The sequence below is a fragment of the Pelodiscus sinensis genome, chromosome 1, assembly GCF_049634645.1.
Source record: "Pelodiscus sinensis isolate JC-2024 chromosome 1, ASM4963464v1, whole genome shotgun sequence".
NCBI classification, from domain to species: domain Eukaryota; kingdom Metazoa; phylum Chordata; order Testudines; family Trionychidae; genus Pelodiscus; species Pelodiscus sinensis.
The window spans coordinates 161,347,643-161,372,535 of NC_134711.1; the positions used below are offsets into that span (position 1 = coordinate 161,347,643).

A 24,893-nucleotide genomic window follows, 5' to 3' on the forward strand; every position below is an offset into this window, starting at 1 on the left:
CCCAACGAGCTTTATTTACCTGTAATAGATGGGTAAACAGGCACCATGATGCAAGTTCTTTATCCCAGCCTGCAGAGCAAGTCACAGAATGCAGGCATGACTTGCCATTTTCCCTCAAACCTTCTAAAAGCCCCTTTCATTAGGGAGTGCAGGCTGTTAAAAGCATCATTTCCATGAGAAGCAGCAGATGGGGAAGAGGGCAATATGACTGATTCCTCCTTTTGCTTTCCACATCCAGCCACAGCAATTAACACAATAAGCCCCCAGTGTCCCTATTCCATCATCAGGCCATTCTAATTCCTTTTCAGGATGGCAGTCTATAAAGGCTCCTACCCATAAAAGCTAGAGATACCTCAAAGGAACCAGTTTTATTGCCACCAATATCAGGATTAAACACAATAACTCTCAAAAAGTTTGGTCCAATTGGGACCAAATTGGACTTGAGAATGACAGTGGTTCCATTTTTGTTGGCTCATGGGAGGGTGCTAAGACAATTGCTTGGCTCCCATTTTGTCTCATAGAAAGCACAAGGAAACTTAATGGTAAATAGAGGGAGAGGGTCTCAACACGAGAAGACAATTATAATGAACAGTATTAGGTTAATGTTCATTATGGTAATATAGTAAGTGGGGGTATAGTATTTTTTAAACATAGAATGTTAAAATATGCATGCATTTAGGAAACCTAATAAAAAACTAAATCCAGACAGTATTTTAACACACCAAAGAAATTTAAAAACAAAAACAGTCAAGGGTTTAAGAAAATAAATTAACTGTGGCTAAGCAAAGGAGCAATTCCAGAGAAAATAAAATGAGCCTTGATCCCACTTTGCCTATATTCCTATGTCTGTAAATAGGGACATCAATTGTTAACAGGTAAGCCTTACCTTTAACTGGTTCCAGTTAACCCGTTGGTGAAGCCTACTGCAGGGAGAAGCTACTCCAACTGGCTGGCCAGAACAATGCCTATTCATGACGGACCCAGCCCAGCCCCTCCCAACCCTCACCCCTCTTCACAAGTAGGGGCTGCCAGCCAGAGCAGCCCTTATCCATGGCTGGAGCATCCTGCCTTTAACTGATTAAACAAATGTTTAACCTATTAAACAAAATTTTACGTTTCTATTTGTAAAGTGCCTAGAAAGTCATGCAAAATACTACAAATTCCATACTACTTTGGAGGTAGAAATTAATACCCCAAAGACTTGAATTTCCCACTTATGAGCATACAAAGCTTAAAGAAAAAAAATGCAGAGTATTTGACACTGTTCTGCACTACCAGAAGCACCGCTACGCACAGATAAGCCTCTAGTGTTCCCTCTCCACCAAGAGACTACTTTCCAGCTGCCTAAAGTGTAATTAAATGTGGCTCAAAAAGCTTTGCATCTGTAAGTTACAGAAGGAATGACACTCAAAATCATCTGATGTATTAAGATAACTCCAGGATAAACATTAGAAAAAGACAGGAACAGGAACTCCAAAGATGCCAGCAGCAGATTCAGACTAAAAGTAAAGTGCGAGTGGGAAGGAGTCTCTCTAGGGAGGAATCATAGTTGTGGCACCTTAGGGTATATCTACACTACACTAGTATTTCAAAATATCTTATTTTGAAATAACATGTCTACACACAAAATGCATTTTGAAATAGTGTTTTTCTATTTCGAAATAGCACGTGCACACTGATTGGACTCTGACTTGCATTTAAGGCCAGCCAGAACTGGTTCCAGCAGGGCATCAAGTCAGGAGTTAGCGTCAGGCAGCAGCCACACAAGGTATCTGAGGCCTGTGCTTAAAGGGACCCTCCCGGACAGCTGGTTTCTCTGCTTACTTGCCGACCTAACTCTCTGAGGGACAATAAAGCATTTTTTTCCTCTGCGTGCTCTGGTTGCCCTCACTCAGGACACCACAGCACTCTGTAGCATGGAGCTGGAGCTGCCCCTGGGCACTCTGGTGCTTCTTTTGGACATATTGCTGCCAGCCTGGCTGCACTTTCTGCAGGCTGCCTCGCAGGATCTGCAGCAACCCAATCCCCAGGCCTTCTTCCAGACCCTAGGGAATAGGCTGCCCTAGGGGAAAGGGGGTGAAAGCCCCCTCCCTGGGAGGGTTTGTTCTGTGCCGCCCATACTAGGGACTGCACGTGGTGGCCAGGATTGCAGGGGGCATTGCTTCTGGAGAGTGAGGGCATGGAGCAGTGGTGGAGAGGGAGCACTCTCAGTCACCCTGGCACCCCAGTGGTTGTATGTGTCTGCAGGTGGTTAAGGCCATCAACAGAGTGCTGCTCCGCAGAGTCATCTGCCTTGCCAATGTCGACGCAGTCACCAAGGGTTTTGGTGCCCTGGGCTTCCCCAACTGCGGGGGGGGGGGGGCTATTGACGGGACACACATCCCCATCCGTGCCCTGGAACACCAGGCCTCCCTCTACATCAACCAGAAGGGATACTTTCCCGTCATCCTGCAGGCAGTGTCTGACCACCGGGACCACTTTGTGGACATCAACGTGGGCTGGGCTGGTAGAGCACACGATGCGTGGGTTTACCGCAACTTCTCCTTGTGCCAGAGGCTGCACGCCGGGACTTTCTTCCCCAAGCACCACATCAGGGTCAGAGATGTGGACATGCCTGTCTGCCTGGTGGGGGATGCGGCCTATCCCCTACAACCCTAGCTGATAAAGCCGTACATGTGACACCTCAACCCTTCCCGACAGGCATTTAATGCCAGGCTCAGCAGGGACCGCATCATAGCGGAGGGTGCCTTCGGCTGGCTGAAGGCCTGTTTTAGATGCCTTCTAACCCACCTGGACCTCTCAGAGTGGAAGACTCTGCATGTGGTGGCAGCATGCTGTATACTGCACAATTTGTGTGAGCAGAAGGGAGAGGCTTTCCTGCCCAGCTGGATGGCAGAGGCCGACCACTTGGCCGGCCTGTGTACACAGCCCCGTACGGCTGCCATCTGGGAGGCCCTGCAGGAGAGCTTCCACCCGGAGGAGCACTAACAGTCTCCCTGGTGTGCCCCACTGAGGGCATGAGCCTCATTCCTTCCTCGCGTCCTTCCACTGACCCCTCTCTAACCCCCCTTCCTGATGAACACGTGTCTTTTATTGTACAAGAAAACAAACTCTCTTTATTGAACAAAACTGGGGTGGCAGGGGGAATGAAACTCAGGTGAGACTGCGGAAAGAAGGCGGGAGAGGGGAGGAGAGAAGGTGGGAGACGGGAGGGGTAAACCTGGGAGGAGGGAGCTGGAAGTGGGAGGCAAGGGGAAGAAGGGGGAGGAGAAGCTCAGGGTTGGGGTCTCGCCAGCCCAACTGTCTCCCAGCACCGTGGGTTCAGGGACCTTGGTGACCCGGGAGGGGTGGGAGAGTGTAGAGGGGGTGGAAGGTGTGGAGGAAGAAGCGGGAGAGGGAATGGAAGGAGGAGCGGTAGCTGGAGAGGCAGCAGGGGCTGGAGCAGCAGGAGGCAGCAATCTCTGCACCAGGGTCTGCAGGTGCTCACAGATGGCATGGCTCTGGGCAAGCTGCTCCCACCAGCTCTCCTGCCAGAGCTGTAGGTCTTCATGCACCCAGTGCTCCAGGATGCAGTGCAGGGCTCGCAGTACCCCAGGTGCTGCCACTGGTAGTCCTCTTGGTTATGGGTCAGCCTGCAGAGTGCCTGGGGGTGGGAGGATGTCCCGGGAGGGGTGATACACCCTGCACTCGCAGCGGGTGCAGCTGTGGAGAAACAAGAGAAGTGGTCAGATATCCCTGGGGACACAGTGGGTCAAGCCCAGCCCCACTCTGCAAGGCAAGGACAACTGGTCTCCGCATTATCAGAGCCAATGTACTTGCACAGAGGTCATATTCGGGATGTCCTACTATCCCCGGGAGTAGGAGCTGTCCCGGGACTTTATCCATGCCCCTGTGCTGTGTATAGTGTGGGTGTGTGGGGGGAGACATCCCCTGCCTTTGCGTAGAGGGGGCTTGTGCAGGGGCTTGTGCGTCCTGCTGTGTCCCATTTCGGGGTCAGGAGCATGTCGTGTGTCTTCACACACACATGTGGGTAACAGGCCAAGGCCCCTGTGTGGAAGCCAGCTGGGGCCACGTGCCCAGGGGTGGCATGGCACGTACTCACATGCGCACAGGTTGCTGCATGATCCATGGTCAGCAAGGCACACGCGTGCAGTCCCTGGTCTCCCTCCCCTCCCCCATAAGGGGACAGTGATGGCACTCACATGTTGCCTCCCCAGATGACACCGGTGACAGGTCCACTGGGATGGCTTGAGGGTCCTGGCTGTGCGGCACGCTCCCTTCAGTCTCCTGGGGCTCCTGACCCTCCTCCTCCGCCGGCCCCTGGTCAACAACCACCTGGGAGGCACAGATCATCTCGTTCTCCCAGGATGCGGTCTAGGGTGTCAAAATAGGGGCAGCTCTCTGGGTCTGCCCCTATTTGGGAGCTGCCCCCTATGGCCCTGGCATATGCCTTCCTTAATTGTCATCCAAACCTGCTCCTGGGTTCGGATATGGCCTTTTGGTGGCCAGGCTGGCAGCCATCCGGCTGTACACGGCTGCATTTCTCCATCTAGTGCCGAGATCATGGAGATTGGAGGCATCCCCCCAAACCTCAATAAGGTCCATGATCTTCACACTGGACCAGGAAGGCACCCGCCTTCTCCAGCCCCTGGCAGGCTCCTGGGAGCTGGCAGACTGGTCCTGGGGAGCGGTGGAGGGCTGGCTGGCTCATGGTGTGGCCTGGGTCAGAGGCAGCAGCACAGTGGTTCTGGGCAGGCAGGCAGGCCTGGTGCTAGACTCTACCCCTTTAAGGGCTCCGGGGGGGCAGGAGGAGAGAGGAGTTTCCCTGTTTGTGGCCAGAGCACCAGCAGGGCACCCTGGGAAAGGCTGGAGGCCCCCTATTATGAAATAGTCCCTATTCTGCATCTAAACAGCGCTTATTTTTAAATATCAATTTTGAAATAGGTGCTATGCCTTGTGGAATGAGGTTTACCTAGTTCAAAATAAGCCCTCCACTATTTCGAAATAGCAGTTGGCTTGCGTAGACGCTAGTAAAATTATTTTGAAATAACGGCTAAGGGTATGTCTACACTTGAACCCTATTTCAAAAGAGGAACGCAAATGAAGAAATTTGAAATTGCAAATGAAGCTGGGATTTAAATATCCCGTGCTCCATTTGCAATTTCGCGTTACAGCGCTATTTCGAAATAACAGACACTGTGAAGACGCAGTTATTTTGAGAGAAAACTCTTCTCTCAAAATAACAGGAAAACTTCATTGGATGAGGAATAAGGGTTTTTTTTAAGTGAAGGGTTTTCTCTTGAAATAACCATATCTACACAGCATGTTTTATTTCAAAATAGCGCCATAACATGATTATGCAAATGAAGCATGGGATATTTAAATTCCAGCTTCATTTGCAATTTTGAATGTCTTCATTTGCATTCCTATTTCGAAATAGGGTGCAAGCGTAGACATACCCTTAGAGACTAACAAAAATATATAGTCCCATGAGCCTTTGTGGGCAAAGCCCACTTCAAATGAGCTGAATGCCTTACTCTAAGATTTTTTTCAATGGCCCTAGCCTAACCCCACTGCAGAATCTTCCACAGTGCATCATTTATATTCTTTTTCACAGCACTCTGCATCCTGTCTCCACCCTCAGCACTTCCCTTCCTCCCTCATGCTCTGGGGAAGAAGGAGGTTTCTGTGTAGCCTCATCTCTCCCTCGCGGTCTCAGCCCATTCCTTCCCCAGCGACCAGGTGGAGAGAGTTGGGGCTGCTGCAGCCTCAGCCAGGGAAGAGGCAGGGTTGGTGCAGGTGTGGCCTGGTGGCCAGAGGGGAAGGGGAATTGTTGGGGCTAGTGCACCCTTGGCATTGGGGGGGGAAGAGGGGAGGAGAAGGGGGAGAAGAGACAAGGCTGGTGTGGCCTCGGCCTGGTGAGGGGAGGAGAGCCAGGACAGGAGCAGGTGTGGCATGGCCCTCCCCGGAGGCCGGGGGGGGGGGGGGGGAGCCGGGGGAGAGTGCCAAGGTTGATGCAGCCTCAGGCCGACAGTGCCGGGGGGGGGGGGGGGGGGGAGGAGACAGGACAAGGAGGAGGAGCTGAGGCTGCTGCACTGCAGTCCCGGCCTGGCAGGGGGAGGACAGGTTGGAGCTGCCATGCCGTGGCCTGAGCCCAGCTGCTGGGGGGAGAACTGGGGCTGCCTACCCACAGAGAGAGGGGGGTTTGGGAGCACAGCAAGCAGGGAGAGCAGCCCCCTAGTTTATTTTAAAATACTTCCAAAGAGACACTCCATCAGACATAAGCTACGTACTTCAAGAGAGTCAAATTTCTAAATCTAGAAATTAAAGGAGGGCAAACTGAATTTAACAGCCATCTAGCCCCCAATCTGGGTTGGAGGAAATAAAGATTATGTCCTACAGGTTTTTCATAAAATAAAATCCCACCCTAGACTTTGCAAAGTTCAAAGTTGTACCTGGACCTGCTTTATCCCCTCTAAGCAGTGATTCCATTTTTATCCAGTCTAAGCAGTGTGATTTTATGATGAAATAGGTTGTGTCTTCTGGCAACATGGTTAGGTTTTACAGGAGATGTATTGAATAGCTGGTCCGTTGCTGTATTATGACAATCACTATTACAACTGATTTGCATACTGATGTTAAATTTTAAACTATATTCTAAAACCAACGGACAAAGGATTTGCCACACCTGATCAGAACAATGACTTGCTAGTCCAATATCTTGCCTTTAATAGTGGCCAATTTTCTATTGCTCTATTGAAACCTTCGTATTTCATTTAGTTTTGTGTGTTTTCTGTATTTCAGTGCATTATAATTAACTCATTCTATCCGGGAAGAAAGGGGGGGAAAAAGGAGTAAGAGGCAGGGAAAGGTGAAGTAAAAGGAAATTAAGAAAAGAAAGAATAAGCACAGGAAAAAACAGAACATAAATAAGACAAAAGGAGAACATGAAATGGAGAGGATGTTGCTCTGATGGATACAACACATATTTTCTCCAAAAGAAAATGCAAAGTCAAGTTCCATACAAGGAAAAGACATAATAAAAGCATTTATATTTATGGATCCCCCTTTTTCCTGCATTTCATTTTCTCTGGACAACCAGTCCAGGGCTTTGCTAAATTTGGGAAGGGATGACACACTGTTAAAAGATTTAAATAAATCTGCTATTTACTGTTGGGCATAAACTACTAGCAATTAAAGATAAACATTCTCTCCAATCACCCAACCCTAAATTTCAAACAACTGATATAAACCATGACATTAAAAAGTTTATCAGGCAAGATCTAGAAGCCTAGGCCTTAACAATAGTAGGCAAGTTACTATCTTAAACAAGTTTAAGATTTGTTTTCATCAATTTAAATCGTATGCTTCCACATTACTGATCAGCAGTGGTTTTGTTGGATCAATTTTTAAAATAGTAAAAGATTTAGTTAAGTCAATACATATTATAGAGAAAAGCTTACCTATCTAAGTCTACCTATCTATGATGTAAAGATAGTTTTAAATACATTTACTCACATCTTATAATTAAAGGACTCACCATGAATTTGAAACAGTCAATTTCAAAATATTGCATTTTAAAAATAATTTCAGGTACAACCCACCTACCCTCAAATCCCCCTGCTGGCTTTTGTGGTTTTGTGATATATTCTTATTTTAAAAGCCCCCAACACTCTGTTACCATGGCAAAGGCCCACACAAATAAGAGAGAGTAACACTGGCTCAACATAACATAAACCAAAACCAGAAAAAGTAATTCCTTTGATCATTCAATCACAGGAAACTCAGGTGTTGATTGTAGCATTAATACTCACAAAATTATATCCAGAAGACCAGAGGTTTGATTTTTAAGCTAACTGTGTTATTAATATAGCAAAGTAGGTCTGTCAAGCAATCAAACAAACTAATCTGAGTAATCACGCTGATGAGTATCATCAATTTAAATATTTTGGATGGTTTTTACATTTTCAAATATACCTATTTCTATTACAAAACAGAATACAAAATGTACATACTTCGTACAAATGTGCAATGCTTGTACAGGGAGTCCCCGAGTTACGCGGATCCGACTTACGTTGGATCCGCAGTTACGAACGGGGCCCGTCTCCCTGGTCTCCAGCAGACCAGGGAGACGAAGCAAAGCGGCGGAGCACGTGGGCAGCGGACAGCCCAGACGCGTCTGGGCTGTCCGCGTGCTCCGCGGCTTTGCTCCCCGTCCCCCTGGTCTGCAGACCAGGGAGACGGGGAGCAAAGCAGAGCAAAGCCGCGGAGCCCGAGGGCAGCAGGACAGCCATGGCGCGTCTGGGCTGTCCCGCTGCCCCCGTGCTCCGCAGCTTTGCTTTGGACGCCTGTGGTACAGCAGCTGGGGCGCTGCCGGTTGGTCCCGTAGCGCTACTCTGGGTGCTACTGGACCAATCCGGCAGCACCCCAGCTGCTCTGCCCCAGGCGCCCTGATTCAGCCACTGCTGGTCAGTTTCAGCAGCGGCTGAATCAGGACGCCTGGGGCAGAGCAGCTTGGGTGCTGCTGGGTTGGTCCAGTAGCGCCAAGGAGCGGCGGCGCTACTGGACCAACCCAGCAGCACCCCAGCTGCTCTGCCCCAGGCGTCCCCAAGTCAGCCGCTGCTGAAACTGACCAGTGGCTGACTACAGGAAGCCCCTGCCCCGGGCTTCCTGGAATCAGCTGCTGATCAGTTTCAGCAGCAGCTGACTTGGGGACGCCTGGGGTTCTTAAGTTGAATCTGTATGTAAGTCAGAACTGGCGTCCAGATTCAGCTGTTGTTGAAACTGATCAGTTTCAGCAGCGGCTGAATCTGGACGCCAGTTCCGACTTACATACAGATTCAACTTAAGAAGAAACCTACAGTCCCTATCTTGTACGTAACCCGGGGACTGCCTGTAATTTGTTATTTACACTGCAAAAAAAAAAAAGAAAGTGTGTTTCAATTCCCCCGATTATAAGTACTGTAACAAAATCGCTATCATGGAAGTTTAACTTACAAATGAAGAATTATGTTCAAAATATAACTGCATTCAAAAATAAAATCATAAAACTTTAGAGCCTACAAATCCAGTCAATCCCATTTTTGTTCAGCCAATTGCTCAAACAAGTTTGTTTACGTTTCCAGGTGATGCCACCCACTTCTTGTTTACAATATCATCTAAAAGGTGAGAATAAGCATTCACATACCATCATCACAGCTGGAGTCATAAGATAATTACGCACCAGACAGGGATATGAACTACTAGTCACTTCCTCCACCTTGTTGCCTCTATCAGAAAGAGGCAGCGGGTGGAGAGGAACAGAGCGGGGGTAGACGGGGGTGCTTCAAAGCAGCAGCGCCGCATGGAGCTTGAGGCCAGACCCCGGGCTGCACGTGGCGCTGCCGCTTTTAAATGTGGTGTGCAGTCTGGGGTCCCCAGCCGGTCCCAGGCTACTCATGGCATTTCAAAGCAGCAGTGCCTCATGGAACCTGGGTTCACCTGGGGACTCCCTCACTGACCCCGAGCTCCATGCGGCCCTGCTGCTTTGAAGCACCACAGGGAGCACAAGGCAACAGAGAGTTGCTTATCGACTAATCAAATAGTCAATCAAAATTGCACCGACTATTTGATTAGTCACACAATCTAAATTTTAGATCCCTAGTACCAGACGCACTAGAGATTCATATGTCCCTTCATGCTTCGACCACCATTCCAGAGGACATGGATAATGATGGTTTCTGCTTGATTATGAACCAGAACAGTGCAGACCAATTCATGTTCATTTTTGTCATCTAAGTCACATGCCACGAGAAGAAGATTGATTTTCTTTTTTGGTGGTTCAGGTTTTGTAGTTCTTATGTCAGAGTGTTGTGTGGCTCTTAAGACATCTGAAATCATGCTCCACACCATGTCCCTCTCAAATTTTGGAAGGCACTTCAGATTTTTAATCTTTGGTATGAACGCTGCATCTGTCTTTAAAAACCTCACATTGGCACTTTCTTGGCATTTTGTCAAATTGGCAGTGAAAGTGCTCTTAAAGACAAACATTCTGGGGTCATCATCCAACACAGCTATAACACAAATATGGCAGAACATGAATAAAGCAGGAGACATACAATTCTCCTATGAGTTCAGTCACAAATTTAAACAAACTATTTTCTTTAAAGAGAGTCATCAACATGGTAGCTTGTCATCTAAAATGGTGGCCAAAGCATGAAACCCTTGAATTAAGGGTGATCAATCAACAGCAGTACAATGAAGACTACATATTAAATTTAAGTACCTCTTGCTCTCACTCACAATTGTTACTTCGCCAAAAGCCACATTAACATCTCTTGGCTTTGGGAAATTTCTTCCCTTCTCCCCACTGCAGTCTGACTAAACACTGTCTCCATTTCTGAAGGCCTTCAATAGGCTTATTGGCCAGAGGAGGTACCTTAGGGGGACAGCTTCTATCAGAAATCTAAATATAATTTTCTCCCACCTCTTCCACTACCTCTCAATATGACAAGAAGCAGGGCAAATGGGAGGCTTCCAGCTCAATTTTAGTTGGCAACAGTTCCTGAGGCACCTTACTCCACAAAAAACAGAACCACCTGCACTTTGCCAGCAGGAATACTAGTCTGAAAGGGTATGTCTAAACTAGCTCGTTAGTTCGAGCTATGTAGGGTAATGAGGGCAAACGGAGTTGCAAATGAAGCCCGGGATTTAAATATCCCGGGCTTCATTTGCATGTTCCCGGGCACCACCATTTTTAAATCCCGCTTAGTCCGAACTCCGTGCTCGCGGCTACACGTGGCACGGAGTAGGTAGTTCAAATTAAAGATCCTAATTTGAACTACCAACTCCGTGCCGCGTGTAGCTGCGGGCACGGAGTTCGGACTAAGGGGGATTTAAAAATGGCGGCGCCCGGGAACTTGCAAATGAAGTCCGGGATATTTAAATCCCGGGCTTCATTTGCAACTCCGCTTGCCCTCATTACCCTACCTAGCTCGAACTAACGAGCTAGTGTAGACGTACCCAAAGAATCAGAAGAGGTTCATCAGACTGACACCAGCAGCAGAGAAAAAGAGATACGTTTCTAAGGCTAAGGGGCATTAATAGTATGTGGGAGAACAAAAAGACATGACTGGAAGTATGCATGGCTCCCAAGACTTCACTCTAAAGCACCTTACATAGGCAAACATTCTATCCATCCACTTGCTTTTTCAAGCCCATATGCTCCTATAACTCTCTATTTCTCCACAGAACATTAACTTTCAAGAGTTATTATAGGTGTTTGGTCCCATCTCCTCTGAGAAAAAAGGGGATTGGGCAAGAGTATTGCTATGGTGCAAAGGAAATCAGAGACTGACACGTGCCACAGAGTGCATCTGTTCTGAAAAACAACCAAGTCATTCACAGAGGAGATGTAGTCATAAGCTATAAGAAATCTGCTGTAGTAGAAAAGTTGTTACATGAACTTACTAAAGGTCATTGAACTACAATTTCTCTGATCAGCCACAGATGATTTGGCTCCTCCTAGTTCAATACAAACATCTTCCTATTTCCTCACAGATCATGTAGTATAAATGTGATTATTTATTACTACTTTTAATTTGCAGTAGGGATGTGAAAGGTTAACCAGTAAGCATCACCCTTAACATATGATGCTTACCAGTTCTGGTTAAACAGTGGGGGCAGGGCTGCTTCAGCTCTGCGAGGGGCCTGCCACAGTCAGTGCCCCCTGCCTACAAAGTGGGGGGTGGGGCGCTACTCCACTGCAGCGGAGTTGGAGCAGCCCTTCCACCTCCCTCCTTAATCAGTTTAGCCATTGTTTAAACCATTAACCAATTAAACAGGATTTTACATCCCTAATTTGCAGCACCTCATGATTTAAAGAAACTAACCCATTTAATATTTTTCATCCAAAATACCAAAAAGGCACCAGCTACCCACAAACTTTAAGTATCTTTACAGTTGCAATCTAAAAATTTACTAAAAATTTTTTTTTTTTGAGAGAGAGAAAAGGGCTGGTTCAAGAAGCTGAACTCTATTCCCAGCCTGAACAAATTAAATCAAGATTTCTAAAACTTTTACAACACAATGAAACGTTTTTTCCCTTGCCTCCAGTTCTAGAGAAGGGAATGGATGAAAGCAGAAGAGATACTATCTGGGGATTAGCATTTGTACCATCTCATGTATAAACAATCCATACTGTACTGTGCATTAAGTATTATGTATATTTATATTTTTATTTGTTAATTATGTAACAAATGTTACCGCTAGAGATAGGTATGGTAAATCAAGCTGAAACAGGGCAGTCTCCATGGACAATGCTTCCATGACTGCAATTGCAATCTACTCCATTTTACATAAAGTGCAATCCTCTGGCTCTTAATAAGTTGTTCACGTGGTAGGTAGCTATGCAATGTTAAATTGTAAAACCCTATAAATTGTAGCAGAGATCCTTAAAGCAAGGACAAACAGGTTTTTTGTGGAAAAATATAACAAAAACAATCTTATGGCCCATAAAATATATAACTTGTCAAAAGCAACTATTGTTTACAATTAATATTTCACTAGTAAAATAAAGTAACTATCCAAAAAGTCAACTTACCTTTCTATTGTAGGGATTGCTAATTACCAGGTTGGTATCATCTGAACCCGATAAAATATATTCTCCTGTATCATTCCAGCAAATTGTATTCACCTGTTTGAAACATTTAAGCAGAAATGTTAATCTGTTTAGGAGGAGGAAAGGTAACAAAAGGAGTAATACAAAAAAGTAGTTAATAAAAGAACAGGCAAAAAAATATTTTGTTGAAGGCTAGGCAAAAAGAACACAGAAAACAATAGCGATGACCCTAATACTGGCACCCCACATCAACACCGCAAGACAACTTCAGATATTCCTTTTGGATGATGATGTGACCACACTGGTTTATCCAACCATCAGTTCCAAGCTAGACAAACATAATGTTTTTTTGTCAGGAGCCCAGTTAATTTCATGAGGAAGCCACTTAATTATGATGACCTGAAAGAACATATGCTGGTGCAACTTCTCTTGGCTTCTCAATCCCTACTAAATACACTTCTTAATTTTGCTACCAATGATTTGCAATGTAAAGGCCATTAATGCAACAGACCCATATTATAATCAGAGGCAATTATTTCTTCCAGCAGTTGTGATTAACTACCACACTGTATTTATCAATGCCCTGAGGGAAAATCTTCTCAACAGCTGGCCCAAATCTCTAGATCACCCTAATAGAGTCCTACCTTTTTATCTTCACAGTCTACTCTGTAAGACTAATTCCCAAAAGGAGAAGTTCAGAAGACACTAACCTATCACTTAGGATAGCTACACACTACAGAAGGGTGAAATCTGTTTGCTCTTCTGGACCATTCCACCCATCACCTCTATAATAGGCTGTTTAGAAATACTGAAGCTCCCCAAGGAATGAAAGGGGAGAAGAAGAGTATCGTTAATCTAAGACAGGTTGGGCAATAATTTTTGATGGAGGATCACTCCAAGATTTTGGAAACTGGTCAAGGGCCACACTCTTACATGATATTAATGGAAGAGGTGCGAGGTCTGAGATGGAGGCTGGGTACAGAAAGAAGCTTGGGGTAAGGGACTGGAGTGCAGGAGGGAGAGTGGGATCTGGGAAGGCATTTGGGTGAAGGAGGCAGTTGTGACCAAGGGCAGGGAATGGGGGTGCAGTGGTTTGGTTTGTGACCTAGGGGAGGGGACTGGGATGCAGAAGTTTGGGTTGTGACCCTGTTAGGAGGGGATTGTGATCTGAATCAGGGGATTGAAGTGCCAAATCTGGGAAGGGGTGGCTGCAAGAGAGGGGAAGAGGGTTTGGATATGTTGAATAAGGGGGGCAAAGAGTTGGGGAAGGGGAGAGAGAGGGTGCCAGAGGCAGGCTCTGCCCAGGAGACTTACCAGCCAGCAGCCCAACCAGCCTGCTAAGCTAAATGCTTGCAGAGCCTGCCTGCCATATGCCTGCACAGGCTGCAGGGCCATGTGCTTGTATGAATAACTGAGCCGGAGGTAAGGAGGTGTGTGATGCTTTGTGTGCTGCCTGTTATTTGAACAGGCAGTTCCCATTGGCCGGTTTCTGGCCAGAAACTGGCCAATGGGATTGTGCTGGGGGCAGAGCCTGAAGCCTTGTGCCCCTCCCCTCTGGGATTACAGTTTTGAAAAAGAAATGGCTCTGAAGTCGCTTTTCTGAGCAGTGTTCAGGGCAAGCAGGGGAACCTGCCTAGAACTCCCCACTGTGTCCACAGGCTAGATCTTTTGGCTTGGTGAGCCAAATGCGTATTTTGCCCCGGCCTGTTCTAAGAAGCAGAATTAAAACCCTAGTCCTCCTAACACTAAATCATTAGCTACACTAGTTTAAGTTCTCAACTAAGGTATAAATCAGGTGAATTTCCTGGAGAGGAAAAAATAAGTATAGTACACAACACATATCCCTCTATATTATCATAATAAGTTTCTGTGCTAATGTGCATAAAGGAAAGAAGATTATCACTCCAGATGACCTCCTTTCCTCTAATTTAAAACACAGCATTTCCTCAGGCTATTGGGTCCCATTTGGATACAAACGATTTACCAGCAGACTACAGCTCTCTTCCTTAAAAAAATGTTCATACTGATAAAAATGAAAAAAATAACACTAAGATGGTGTAAAAATTGTCACCTAAGGATGTATTTCCTTTTTCATCATGTTACGTAATGCAGAGATCCCATTTTCAACACATGCACCTTTAGCATTAGTCATAATCTGACTGATTCATTCAGTGATTTCACAAATACTGAAAGTGCTGATCCTTTAAAACAAGTTGATGAAAGAAGGTAGACAACACAGGAGAGAAGTGAAAAATAACTGTACAGGCAGTGCCCGAGTTACGCGGATCCGACTTATGTCGGATCCGCAGTTACTAATGGGGCTTCTCTCGCCCCGGAGGACGGGAGCGGCGGGACGCCCAGATGCGCCACGGTCCCGCCGCCCGCGTCCTCCGGGGTGAGAAAAGCTGCTCCGCGTCTCCCTGGTCTGCTGGGGGGAAGCCCACCCCAGCAGACCAGAGAGACGGGGAGCAAACCCTCGGAGGACGCCGGCAGCGGGACAGCCGCAGCGCGTCTGGGCTGTCCTGCTGCCCGTGTGCTCCGCGTCTTTGCTCCGCGTCTCCCTGGTCTGCTGTGGGCCGCATCTCGGCAGTCCCGCCACCCGCGTCTCCCTGGTCTGCTGGGAGGGGGGGGCAGCTAGTGCGCCCCGCCCCCCCAGCAGACCAGGCTTTTCTCACCAATGACGCCTGGGGTAGAGCAGCTGGGGCCCTGCCGGGTTGGTCCCCGCAGCGCTGAGGTGCGGCGCTGCGGAGACCTACCTGGCAGCGCCCCAGCTGCTCTGTCCCAGGCGTCCAAATTCAGCCGCTGTTAAAACTGATCAGCGGTTGATTCCAGGAAGCCCAGGGCAGAGCAACTTTGCCTCGGGCTTCCTGTAGTCAGCCGCTGGTCAGTTTCAGCAGTGGCTGAATTTGGACGCCAGTTCCGACTTACATACAAATTCAACTTAAGAACAAACCTACAGTCCCTATCTTGTACGTAACCCGGGGACTGCCTGTACTTAGTACAGGACAATGAAGTTTAAGCTCTGGGTACTAAGGTCAGTTACTAAATTACAAATATAAAAAACATTAAAAGTAAGTTGATGTCACAAGGTGCTGCAACATAAGGGAAGAGTCAGGCAACTTTCATTCTGCCCCCAGGTGAACATGCAATCAAATGCATAATCAAAAAATGGGGACAGGTCTCAAAGGGGTAGCTATGTTAGTCTAACTGCAAAAACAACAAGCAGTCTCCTGGCACTTTAAAGACTAAGAGATTTATCTGGGCATAAGCATTTGTGGGTAAAAACCACTTCATCAGATGCATGGCATTCATGTAGGACAGGAGTCCTCTAAGGGAAAAAAACATGTTATCAAAGTCTTTGGTGCATTGATTTTGCAGCTTCAATATTCTTTTGCTTATATGGCATTTCTAAGCTTTTAGAAAAGAAATGGCATGTAAAGAAATATGGAGAGCTATCTTCTTGACAACAATTGAAAGCTATGTTTTGCAAGAGATGTGTACTAATGAGGTAAGAGCTCTAATTGCTTCCTTCCGCCAACCATCATATGAAGTGAGTCAGAATTATGAAGGGCACCTTTAAAAGTAAGGCAAATCCACTCAAGATTACATATGCATACACACAAAGTGCCAAAAGAACCTTAGGAGATTGCTGGTCACTTCAAAAGTGTACTTTATGCATTTTTTAACTAACATTTACCAATTCAGAATACATATTCACCAGACCTTCATCAAGCACACATCTATGCCACAGACCATTTCCATGGTAAATGTTAAGTTTCTCTCACACCTCACTGGGAAACTGTATCTATTCTTAGATTTTTCTTTTAGTAATGGTTAAAATATTCACCCAATCCTTACCCCATTTTTGTAACTAAAAATTGCTAAACATTTTTCTTCACATTTTTTAAAAGAATCACCTTCAAGAACAGATCAGAGTTGGTATACATCAGCCCAAGCAATGATAATTTGACAAGGTTAAACACAACTAAAAAAAGACCTTTCATAATGAAAAAACAAATGTATTCTTAATGGTAAACATCACTACTCACTCCATATATGATTTATAACACATTACTCTGAAGAGATTTGGTGACACAAAATTGTACTTTGTTTTCTATAAATCTATTCATTTGGGTACTGAACTTGAAAATTTCTACCAACATCATGTTTATTATTAAATACACCTTACAACTGTAATGGTAATCACCACATTACTTCCTACCACAATCCTTAGACATGGTAATTTCATTCCATACTGTTATTCAGACTTTTAAAAAACTCACAAAATGTATTTTTAAAATAAAATTCTTATTTGAGGTCACAGGCAAAAAGGTAGCTGTCCTGACAAATATAAAGAAACTGTTCAATAATTTGAATATCTACAGGCAGTCCCCGGGTTACGTACAAGATAGGGACTGTAGGTTTCTTCTTAAGTTGAATCTGTATGTAAGTCGGAACTGGCGTCCAGATTCAGCCGCTGCTGAAACTGACCGCCAGTTCTGACTTACATACAGATTCAACTTAAGAACCCCAAGCGTCCCCAAGTCAGCTGCTGCTGAAACTGATCAGCGGCTGATTCCAGGAAGCCCGGGGCAGAGCAACTCTGCCTCGGGTTTCCTGTAGTCAGCGCTGGTCAGTTTCAGCAGCGGCTGACTTGGTGACGCCTGGGGCAGAGCAGCTGGGGTGCTGCTGGGTTGCTCCAGTAGTGCCCAGAGTGGCGCTGCGGGACTAACCGGCAGCACCCCAGCTGCTCTGCCCCAGGGTCCACAACAAAAGCCTGGTCTGCGGGGGGGGGGGGGGAGAAGAGGCACACTAGCGGCGCCCCCCCCCTCCCAGCAGACCAGGGGCACCGGGAGCAAAGCCGCAGCCGCGGCGGGGTCCCACGCTTCTGAGGTTTTGCTCTGGCTAGAGCAAAGCCTCAGAAGCGCGGGAACACGCCGCGGCTGCGGCTTTGCACCCGGTGCCCCTGGTCTGCTGGGGACGGTCCCCAGCAGACCAGGGGCACCAGGAGCAGCTTTTCTCGCCCCGGAGGTCGAGGTGGCAGGACCGCTGCCTGCAAGCTCCGGGGTGAGAAAGCCCCGTTTGTAAGTGCGGGGACTGCCTGTATCTGAATAAATATTAAGCATATATAAAAGTGCTCTTGGTTTAAAAGCTTCAAAATCAACCATATGTAATTCAGACTAGGATTTTAGGTCTGATAATGTTTTTAGAAATTAAGTTACTATCATTAGAAAATAGTGGTTTGATCACATGTTGATTTCCTTGTTCACTAACATGGAAAGGGCATGCATCCTCTAAATATTCATGCTGCAAAAAAGATTTCTGAGTTCACATTTAGTTGACGAGGAGGATACAGAGCAGCTAACTTTTCCCAATCACATTTGTCATTCTACATACTAAATTGTAGAACTGTGGAGAGTTTGAATCTTTTACTTACAGCAAGTCCTACTTAACCTCCTCTCCTACAGCAAGCTAACCATCCACAACTTGTCACCTGTTTAAGCTTACAAATAAAGCTAACACTAATCAAGTGGTATTAGATACAACCACATCCTAGAATATGAATAAATTAAAGGGTTATTGGCAGTATGCTTTACCACTTCATGGCTTTCATAGGCATAAAAATTTAGGTCCCATCACAATTACGGATGTGAAAGTGCAACCGTGCTCATTGGTTAACCTTCACAGTTATATGCAAGCTCCTGGTGTTCACCGGCTCCTGAGGAGCCATGTGGCTCCCTCCCTCCACTGCCTCTGTATTAGACGCAGCAGTGCAGGAAGGGGGGAGTCAGCAGATGGGAGCTACCTGCCCTCCATGCGTAACTGCTGAAAATTTCAGCAGTTACACATTTACTTAATTATATGCATTTTAACATCCCTAATCACAATGCTATGGGAGACTGAATTATAAATTTGTGTAAAATCCCAACATTTCAATATTTTCATTTTCACAGTAGTTTGCATATAATGGACTTTACAAACAATTTTTTCCCTAACCATCCCAAAATCTTTTAAAAATCCTTTGATAAGAAAAAAAACAAAACCTGAACTTCTGCTTTGTTGTCAGATGACCGGCCAGCAAAGATGCCCTGTCACAACAACCAACCTCTACCACCTAGGTCACAGAACTTAGTCAAATGTATCCACTACTACTACTCTTAAGAGCTCAAGCAATCCTGTGGAGTTTGAGGAACACAGTCTTTTTGCTGCCTCCCTGTCTTCTGCTACATCTGTCAGAAGCAGGATTTAATGAGAACTGTGGTTATGAGAGCACAGCATGGAAAATTTTTTATATCATTTAGACTTGGAAAGTAGAGATTTATTTTAAAACCTAATTATTTACTTATAAATAATAATGTGGTTTTCTTTTAAACATATGATTGCACCATTTCATGTTGTTTCCAAGATTAGACACATTTTAGACTACAGATTTTAAATTTTAGATTTCATAATCAACATATAGCCCTTCCTCTTTTCTAAGTTTACACGTGAACTAAAATGCTTCAAGCACAGCAATGCAAAAAAAAATCCTAAATTATCAGAATGTGTGTTAAATTACAAATAAGTACATAAGAAGTTACTTAAGATTAATTCTTCCTTAGTTTTCCTGGTCCTACCCAAGTCCAATGTTTTTTCTGCTATAGGTGACTGCCTCATTCATAAGTAAAGCAATGAAATGAACACAGCTCATTGCTCCATTTCAGGGACTGAGTTGTCCTCAATTGCTTCAGAAGAAATGGAACCCAGAAAGCCTGGATGCAGGTATTGGCAAGTACATATTTTCATTCAGCTTTAAAATGTATTCAGTTTGCATTTTTCAGTCTAGACACATACACACTGACATGGGACACCCCATTTTTGAAGTACTGAAAATTTAGATACAAGAAATCACTTACACAGCCATCATGCACATTCAGTGTTGCTTCAAGTTTTAATCTTTGGATAAATTCTCTTCTTCCTGTTGAAGAAAGAAGACTGAATTATAGTATTTAAAGAGCTGAGGTTAAAAAAACCTTGGCAATCAGATACAGTGCTGGCCACAGCAGAAAAGCCTAAACAGAACCTGAATCTGCATGTAATATAAGAATTAATACAGTTTATAAGGTTCCAAATATTCAAATGGAAAAAGCTTATTCAAGTTTATTTGCTGTTCCACCAGATTTAGAACCAGTTTAGAAATTGTAATTTTAATATTTGACTAGGTTCACAGATGCTTTGAAATTAGAAGCTATAATAGAAAATAAACATTACATACAGTAACAAACAATAGCTAAAACTTCTAACTGAAGATTTTAAGTTACTCCAGAGGGAGTTGTCAAAATATTAATAATTCTATGCATGATATTTTTAAAATTCTGCAAATTTTATTTGTCAATAAACAAACGTGGACACTCCAGCATGGCAGTAGGGAGCACAGGCCATTAGCCTCATAGGGGTGGGAGATCACCCTTAATTCTTCAATGTGGTGGAAGTAGCACCAGGCTTGAGTGCCAAGCTCACAGCCAATGGTGAGTTCATTTTGGAGGATGGCTGACTGCAAGAGTTGCAGACCCTCTCCCAGTACTGATAACAGGAAGTTTTAAGATTGCTTCTCTAAGTTAAGGAGTCTTTGAAAGAGTGAGGTCTCTAGGAGGAGACTCTCTACAACCAGAGGAACATCTCTCTCAATCCTACATTCCTCTTCATGGACAACTCCAGTAGGCAGAGTTTTAGCAAATATCTTTGGAGACAAGTTCTGGCAGAGAAATACTGACATACAGAACAAGGGTCCAAAACATAACCATCACCCTTCTCCCCAAAACATCAACTATTCTCTCAGTTTATGTTATAAGCTCTCACAAGATGGGTATGGCTGAAAGCCATAAGTTTGAGTTTAAGTTTGATTAATAGACAGGAAGGCACCGTGGTGCTAAGGAGTCAGAAGAAGGGAAGAAAATTTCAAGATGACAAATAAGGGGGCTGCCAAAAAGGCAGAAAATCATCCTTAAATTAAGCTAATTGTAGTAGTCTACTATATATTTGAGAGTTTGTCTATGCATGAATCCATCTGTCAGTTCAATAACTCCTACTAAACAGTAAGAGCTAAGACCACCACCAAATTTGGTATGCAGATTCTCTTATCATAACTTAAACCAAAGTAAAAGTTTTGGTTGTGCCAGGAAAATGGGGATGTGCCTGGAGTGGGATTGCTTCTCATAAAACCATACAGAAAAGGGATAGAATCACCAGGCAGGTGAAAGAGGCTGGCTTGGGGTGCATCCTTGCCCAGTCTGAGACTGCCCCAGCCCCAAGAACTACCACCCTCCAATTTCCCTAAAGGGCACCTGGGAAGGGCTGAAGCTTCTCTCCTCCCGATTCATACAGGAAAAGTGCTGGCTGTTCCCCTCACTCTGTGATGAAGGGGAACTGCACAGTTTGCTGCATTCCTCACTCTGAGTGGGGAGTGCAGACGGAAGACTAACCACAACCTGCCCTACCAGAGGACATGCACTCCTTCCCCAGCCGTGTCAGCTGCAGAGGCAATTCTCACCTAGCCCTAAGTTGTTGCCCTGAGAGATGGCTGAGAAAGTCCTCTCCCTCTGAGGTCACCTGCATGCCAGGTAAATCTTCTAGCTACTAATATTTACAAGTTTGAGACAATGAAAAGTGTTTCAGGGCAAAAGGTAGAGACCAAGCTCTGTCTGTCTGCCACAGATGATAATAGGAAAATGAGAAGCAGTTTGGGTAACTTAGCCAGATATTCTCAGATTGGCGGAGTTGGGGGAAAGCAATGCAGACATGCAGAGAAGAAGCTTAGCCTCAATGGACATGACTGGTCAAAAGTCACGCATGAGGAACATGCACATTTTAAGTTGGATCTGCAAAAAGATGTGAAAAAAATGCTACTTTATTAAAATTCTCTCATTTACAACCATTATAGCATCATATCACAGATGAGACCAATAGTCATGTTAAGTTGCTAGCACTCTTCCTCCTAAGACAGTAATGAACCAATATCCTACTATGGTGGAGGGGTACTGTGTAGCAAGAGTCAGAATCTTTGAACAGCTGTAGAAAAAGGAATGAACTCACCACTTGAAGATTTTGTTTTTGTTAATTTTAACATAAGAATCAAGTCTACCATGTACTGTCCAAATTTCAGTATTAATAGTACGCTGTACTTGCCCACCACAGAGACACTGTGAATTGGAATATATATTTTTCCTCATGCACTGAATAGTATTTTGATTAGCTGCTTTCAGAATTTTAAAAGTAGAATATAATATTCTACCTTTTCAACTATTATTCTGAGCTGCATAGCTAATACTCACATAATTATTTTATTTTATGTAATCAGGCTACCATCCTTGAACCATTTCAATAAATATTTTATTTGCCATTCTAATTAGGAAAACATCAGCTTATGTGCCTGCAAAGTCCAAAGCCATAATATAGTCTTCATATATTAAAAAAAATGAACACTTCAAAGTTACCTTTCCAGATTTGTAACCTTGAGAATTTTCTTTCTTTGTAAATATATACAAAAAAGATGGCCCCAGAATATAAATGGTTCATGCACCATGTCACTAAATCCCACATACTATGCACCTTGAAAACGCAATTGATATATTAATGTATTTGGTTGGACTGCAGCATAATAAACTGGCCTGGACAAATGCATTTTATAATTCTTGGAAGAGAAACTAATTTAAGTCAAGCATTTTCCCATAATGTGATGGTTAATTATTTTACATTTTATATTTATATATAGGCACCATATCTATTCTGGAGTACATAAAGAACTCCAATCTCAGTTTTTGGCTACCCGATTGTTCAGTTAAACCTCATCATTCCATAATTTTTAAGAAGGTCTCAGTATTTCCACTACAAACATCCTCCTTTCAAATTAGGTTAATTTTGCGAATATTTGATTTAATTTTAAAGTGTAAGTTCTTTGGTAGCAGCAACTGTCCTCTACTAGATGTCTGTACTCATTTAGCAAAATGGGACCCTGACTAGGTTGGCCTCCAAGTGTTACAATAGTGGATTTACAGTGTAGAAGTTAAAATAGGTATATAAATATAAGAATTCAGAGTCCCTCAATCCTTTCCCATTTTCAGATGCAGAGCAAGGAAGTTCTACAGCAGAGAATCATTCTTGTGCGATGTGCTTCTGCACATAGTACTTTCTGGAAATATTAGCAGCAAACACTAAACCAATGTTCAGGAATAGTATCTGGACCTCTGCTGGGAATTAACTTATGGAGAGGCTGAAGGGAGCTGGTTTAACAAAGAAAGTAGAAGCAAGGACCTAAATTCTCCCTCCCTTTAGAAACATGTCCCCCCCCCCCAAACCCAGAGCATTCAGCTCATATTATTTGAGCATATTTCCCAAATGCTAGACTGAAAGTTTGCCTCCATTTATCCCAACAGAATCTTTCCCTAGAAATAGCCTTTATTTTCTCAAAGATAACAAGATATAATGAAACAGTTGCAATAAAAAATTTAATTCCTTCAAATATACTTCAGAAACAAAATTCTATATCCAAACAGGTGTTTTTGTTGCACATTTTATTAAATCATAAAATGCCAGTATACATTAGCAAACAGCTTAGGCTGATAATGTAACTTGCAAAAAAAAAAGGGGGGGGGGGCTAAATATAGAATCAATTTCCATTCTTATATGTGAATGGAAATGTATTCCTTACCTTAAAATTAAGAGGTCTGTTTTAAGGAAATGTAAAATGTAAACAAAAACAGCATACATTTGCAGTTTCAAGGTTTGAAAGTCTGTGGTAGCTACAAGTCTAAAAAGCCATATAAAAAATGAGGGACAAACTCATCTCTCCCTGCCAGCAAGATACAGACAACATACTGGTGAGGAGTCCATCTCCTCCATCCAACCTTTCTTCCTGGAAGGGATAGAGTGCTATCCCAGACACCACTCGAAAAGCCATTTCAAACTACTTTACCAACTGGGAGGAAATTTCTCACTGAATCTCAAGTCTAATAACCAATGCAATGGCCCAGCCTTCTGTTATGATGGGAAGAGGGAAATAATGAGTATTCTACCTTTTCAACAGCCTTAACTATTTGGATGCTTCTCCAAGTAAATAGCTCCAAGGAATACCTCTAAATGCTGCTCATAACTTCCTAATTATTCTTGCCAATTTCAATTTCATACATGTGATTCTGATGCACTGCAATGCAATCTCAATAGTCATGTTAATTTCATTCTGAGGCAGCTGGGGAAATTGAGAAGCCAAGGAACAGTTTGTCTACAGACAAAGACAGCAATATTCCAATTCACATTCAGAACATCTTACCAACAATTAAGGCTTGATAAAGACTACATCTATACTTCACCCTTTCTCTGCAAAAGTTTATGCAAATGAAGCACAGAGTAGAATATTGCCTCGCTTCATTTGAATAATTAATTAGGGGGCATTTTTGTGCAAGAGGCTTTTCCGCAAAAAGGAACTGTGTAGACGGCTCCTTTTTGTGCAAAAACACCCTCTTGTGCATGAGCCGTTCTTCCTCATTTTTTCAGGAAGAACAGCTCTGGCAAAAGATGGGGGTGTTTGCGCAAGAGGAGCTGTCTACAGCCTCTTGTGCAAAAATGGCCCCTAATTAATTATGCAAATGAAGCACAGCGATATTCTAACCACGTTTCATTTGCATAAGCTTTTGCGGAGAAAGGATGCAGTACAGACGTAGCCAAAGAAAATTTTACATTCTACAAAAAGTTATGGGCTTACTCCCCCACCAAACATACACCACTCACATCACAAAGTTTCTGACGAATTCCTGGCAACTGGATTTTTAAAATCCTGTTTAGTTTTAATCCAGCATCCCAATGATAACATCACTCAGGGTATTTTAAAGATGTTGATCTCAACAGTACCATTTGAAAAATAACTTTTATTTTTAGCTATCATTTATCAGGGACAGATCTCCCCAATTCACCTTTCACAATTACCTCAATTGGCTCTTGGGGTCTTCCCAATATGGAGCTCTGAGATCAAGGTCACCAGAGAGCCAACTGAGATTACTCATTTAGGGTCAAACTGCAAAGAATTGGGAAGGAAACCCCCCACAACCAGGGGTTAATCCAATACTTAGACGTACCAAGCCAGCACAAAACAGATTCTGTAATATCTTACTGGTCTCTCTGAAACCAACACATGTCCCTTAAAACAACCCAGCTCTAAGCTTCCATCCAAACACCCAAGTCAAATATAGCAAGGATTACTGAAGACATTATTCATTATATAAGAAAGTTCTCCAATCGCAAAGGATGGAACACATTTCCTCCC

At 44.2% G+C, this 24,893-nt stretch overlaps 1 protein-coding gene across 7 annotated transcripts in view; it reads right to left on the reverse strand.

Moving 5' to 3' along the window:
• The window catches only part of DCAF6 (DDB1 and CUL4 associated factor 6), a 156,182-nt gene that overhangs the window by 113,166 nt on the left and 18,123 nt on the right, over positions 1–24,893 (reverse strand). For 6 of the 7 annotated variants that reach the window (XM_075909075.1, XM_075909054.1, XM_075909049.1 and 3 more), the window contains exons 2-3: positions 19,495–19,556; positions 12,581–12,673 (exon numbers count right to left, since the gene is read on the reverse strand). In XM_075909075.1, the coding sequence (XP_075765190.1) occupies positions 12,581–12,673; positions 19,495–19,556 (155 nt within the window). The remainder of the gene's footprint in view (positions 1–12,580; positions 12,674–19,494; positions 19,557–24,893) is intronic. The other variant, XM_075909070.1, reaches the window with a different exon arrangement.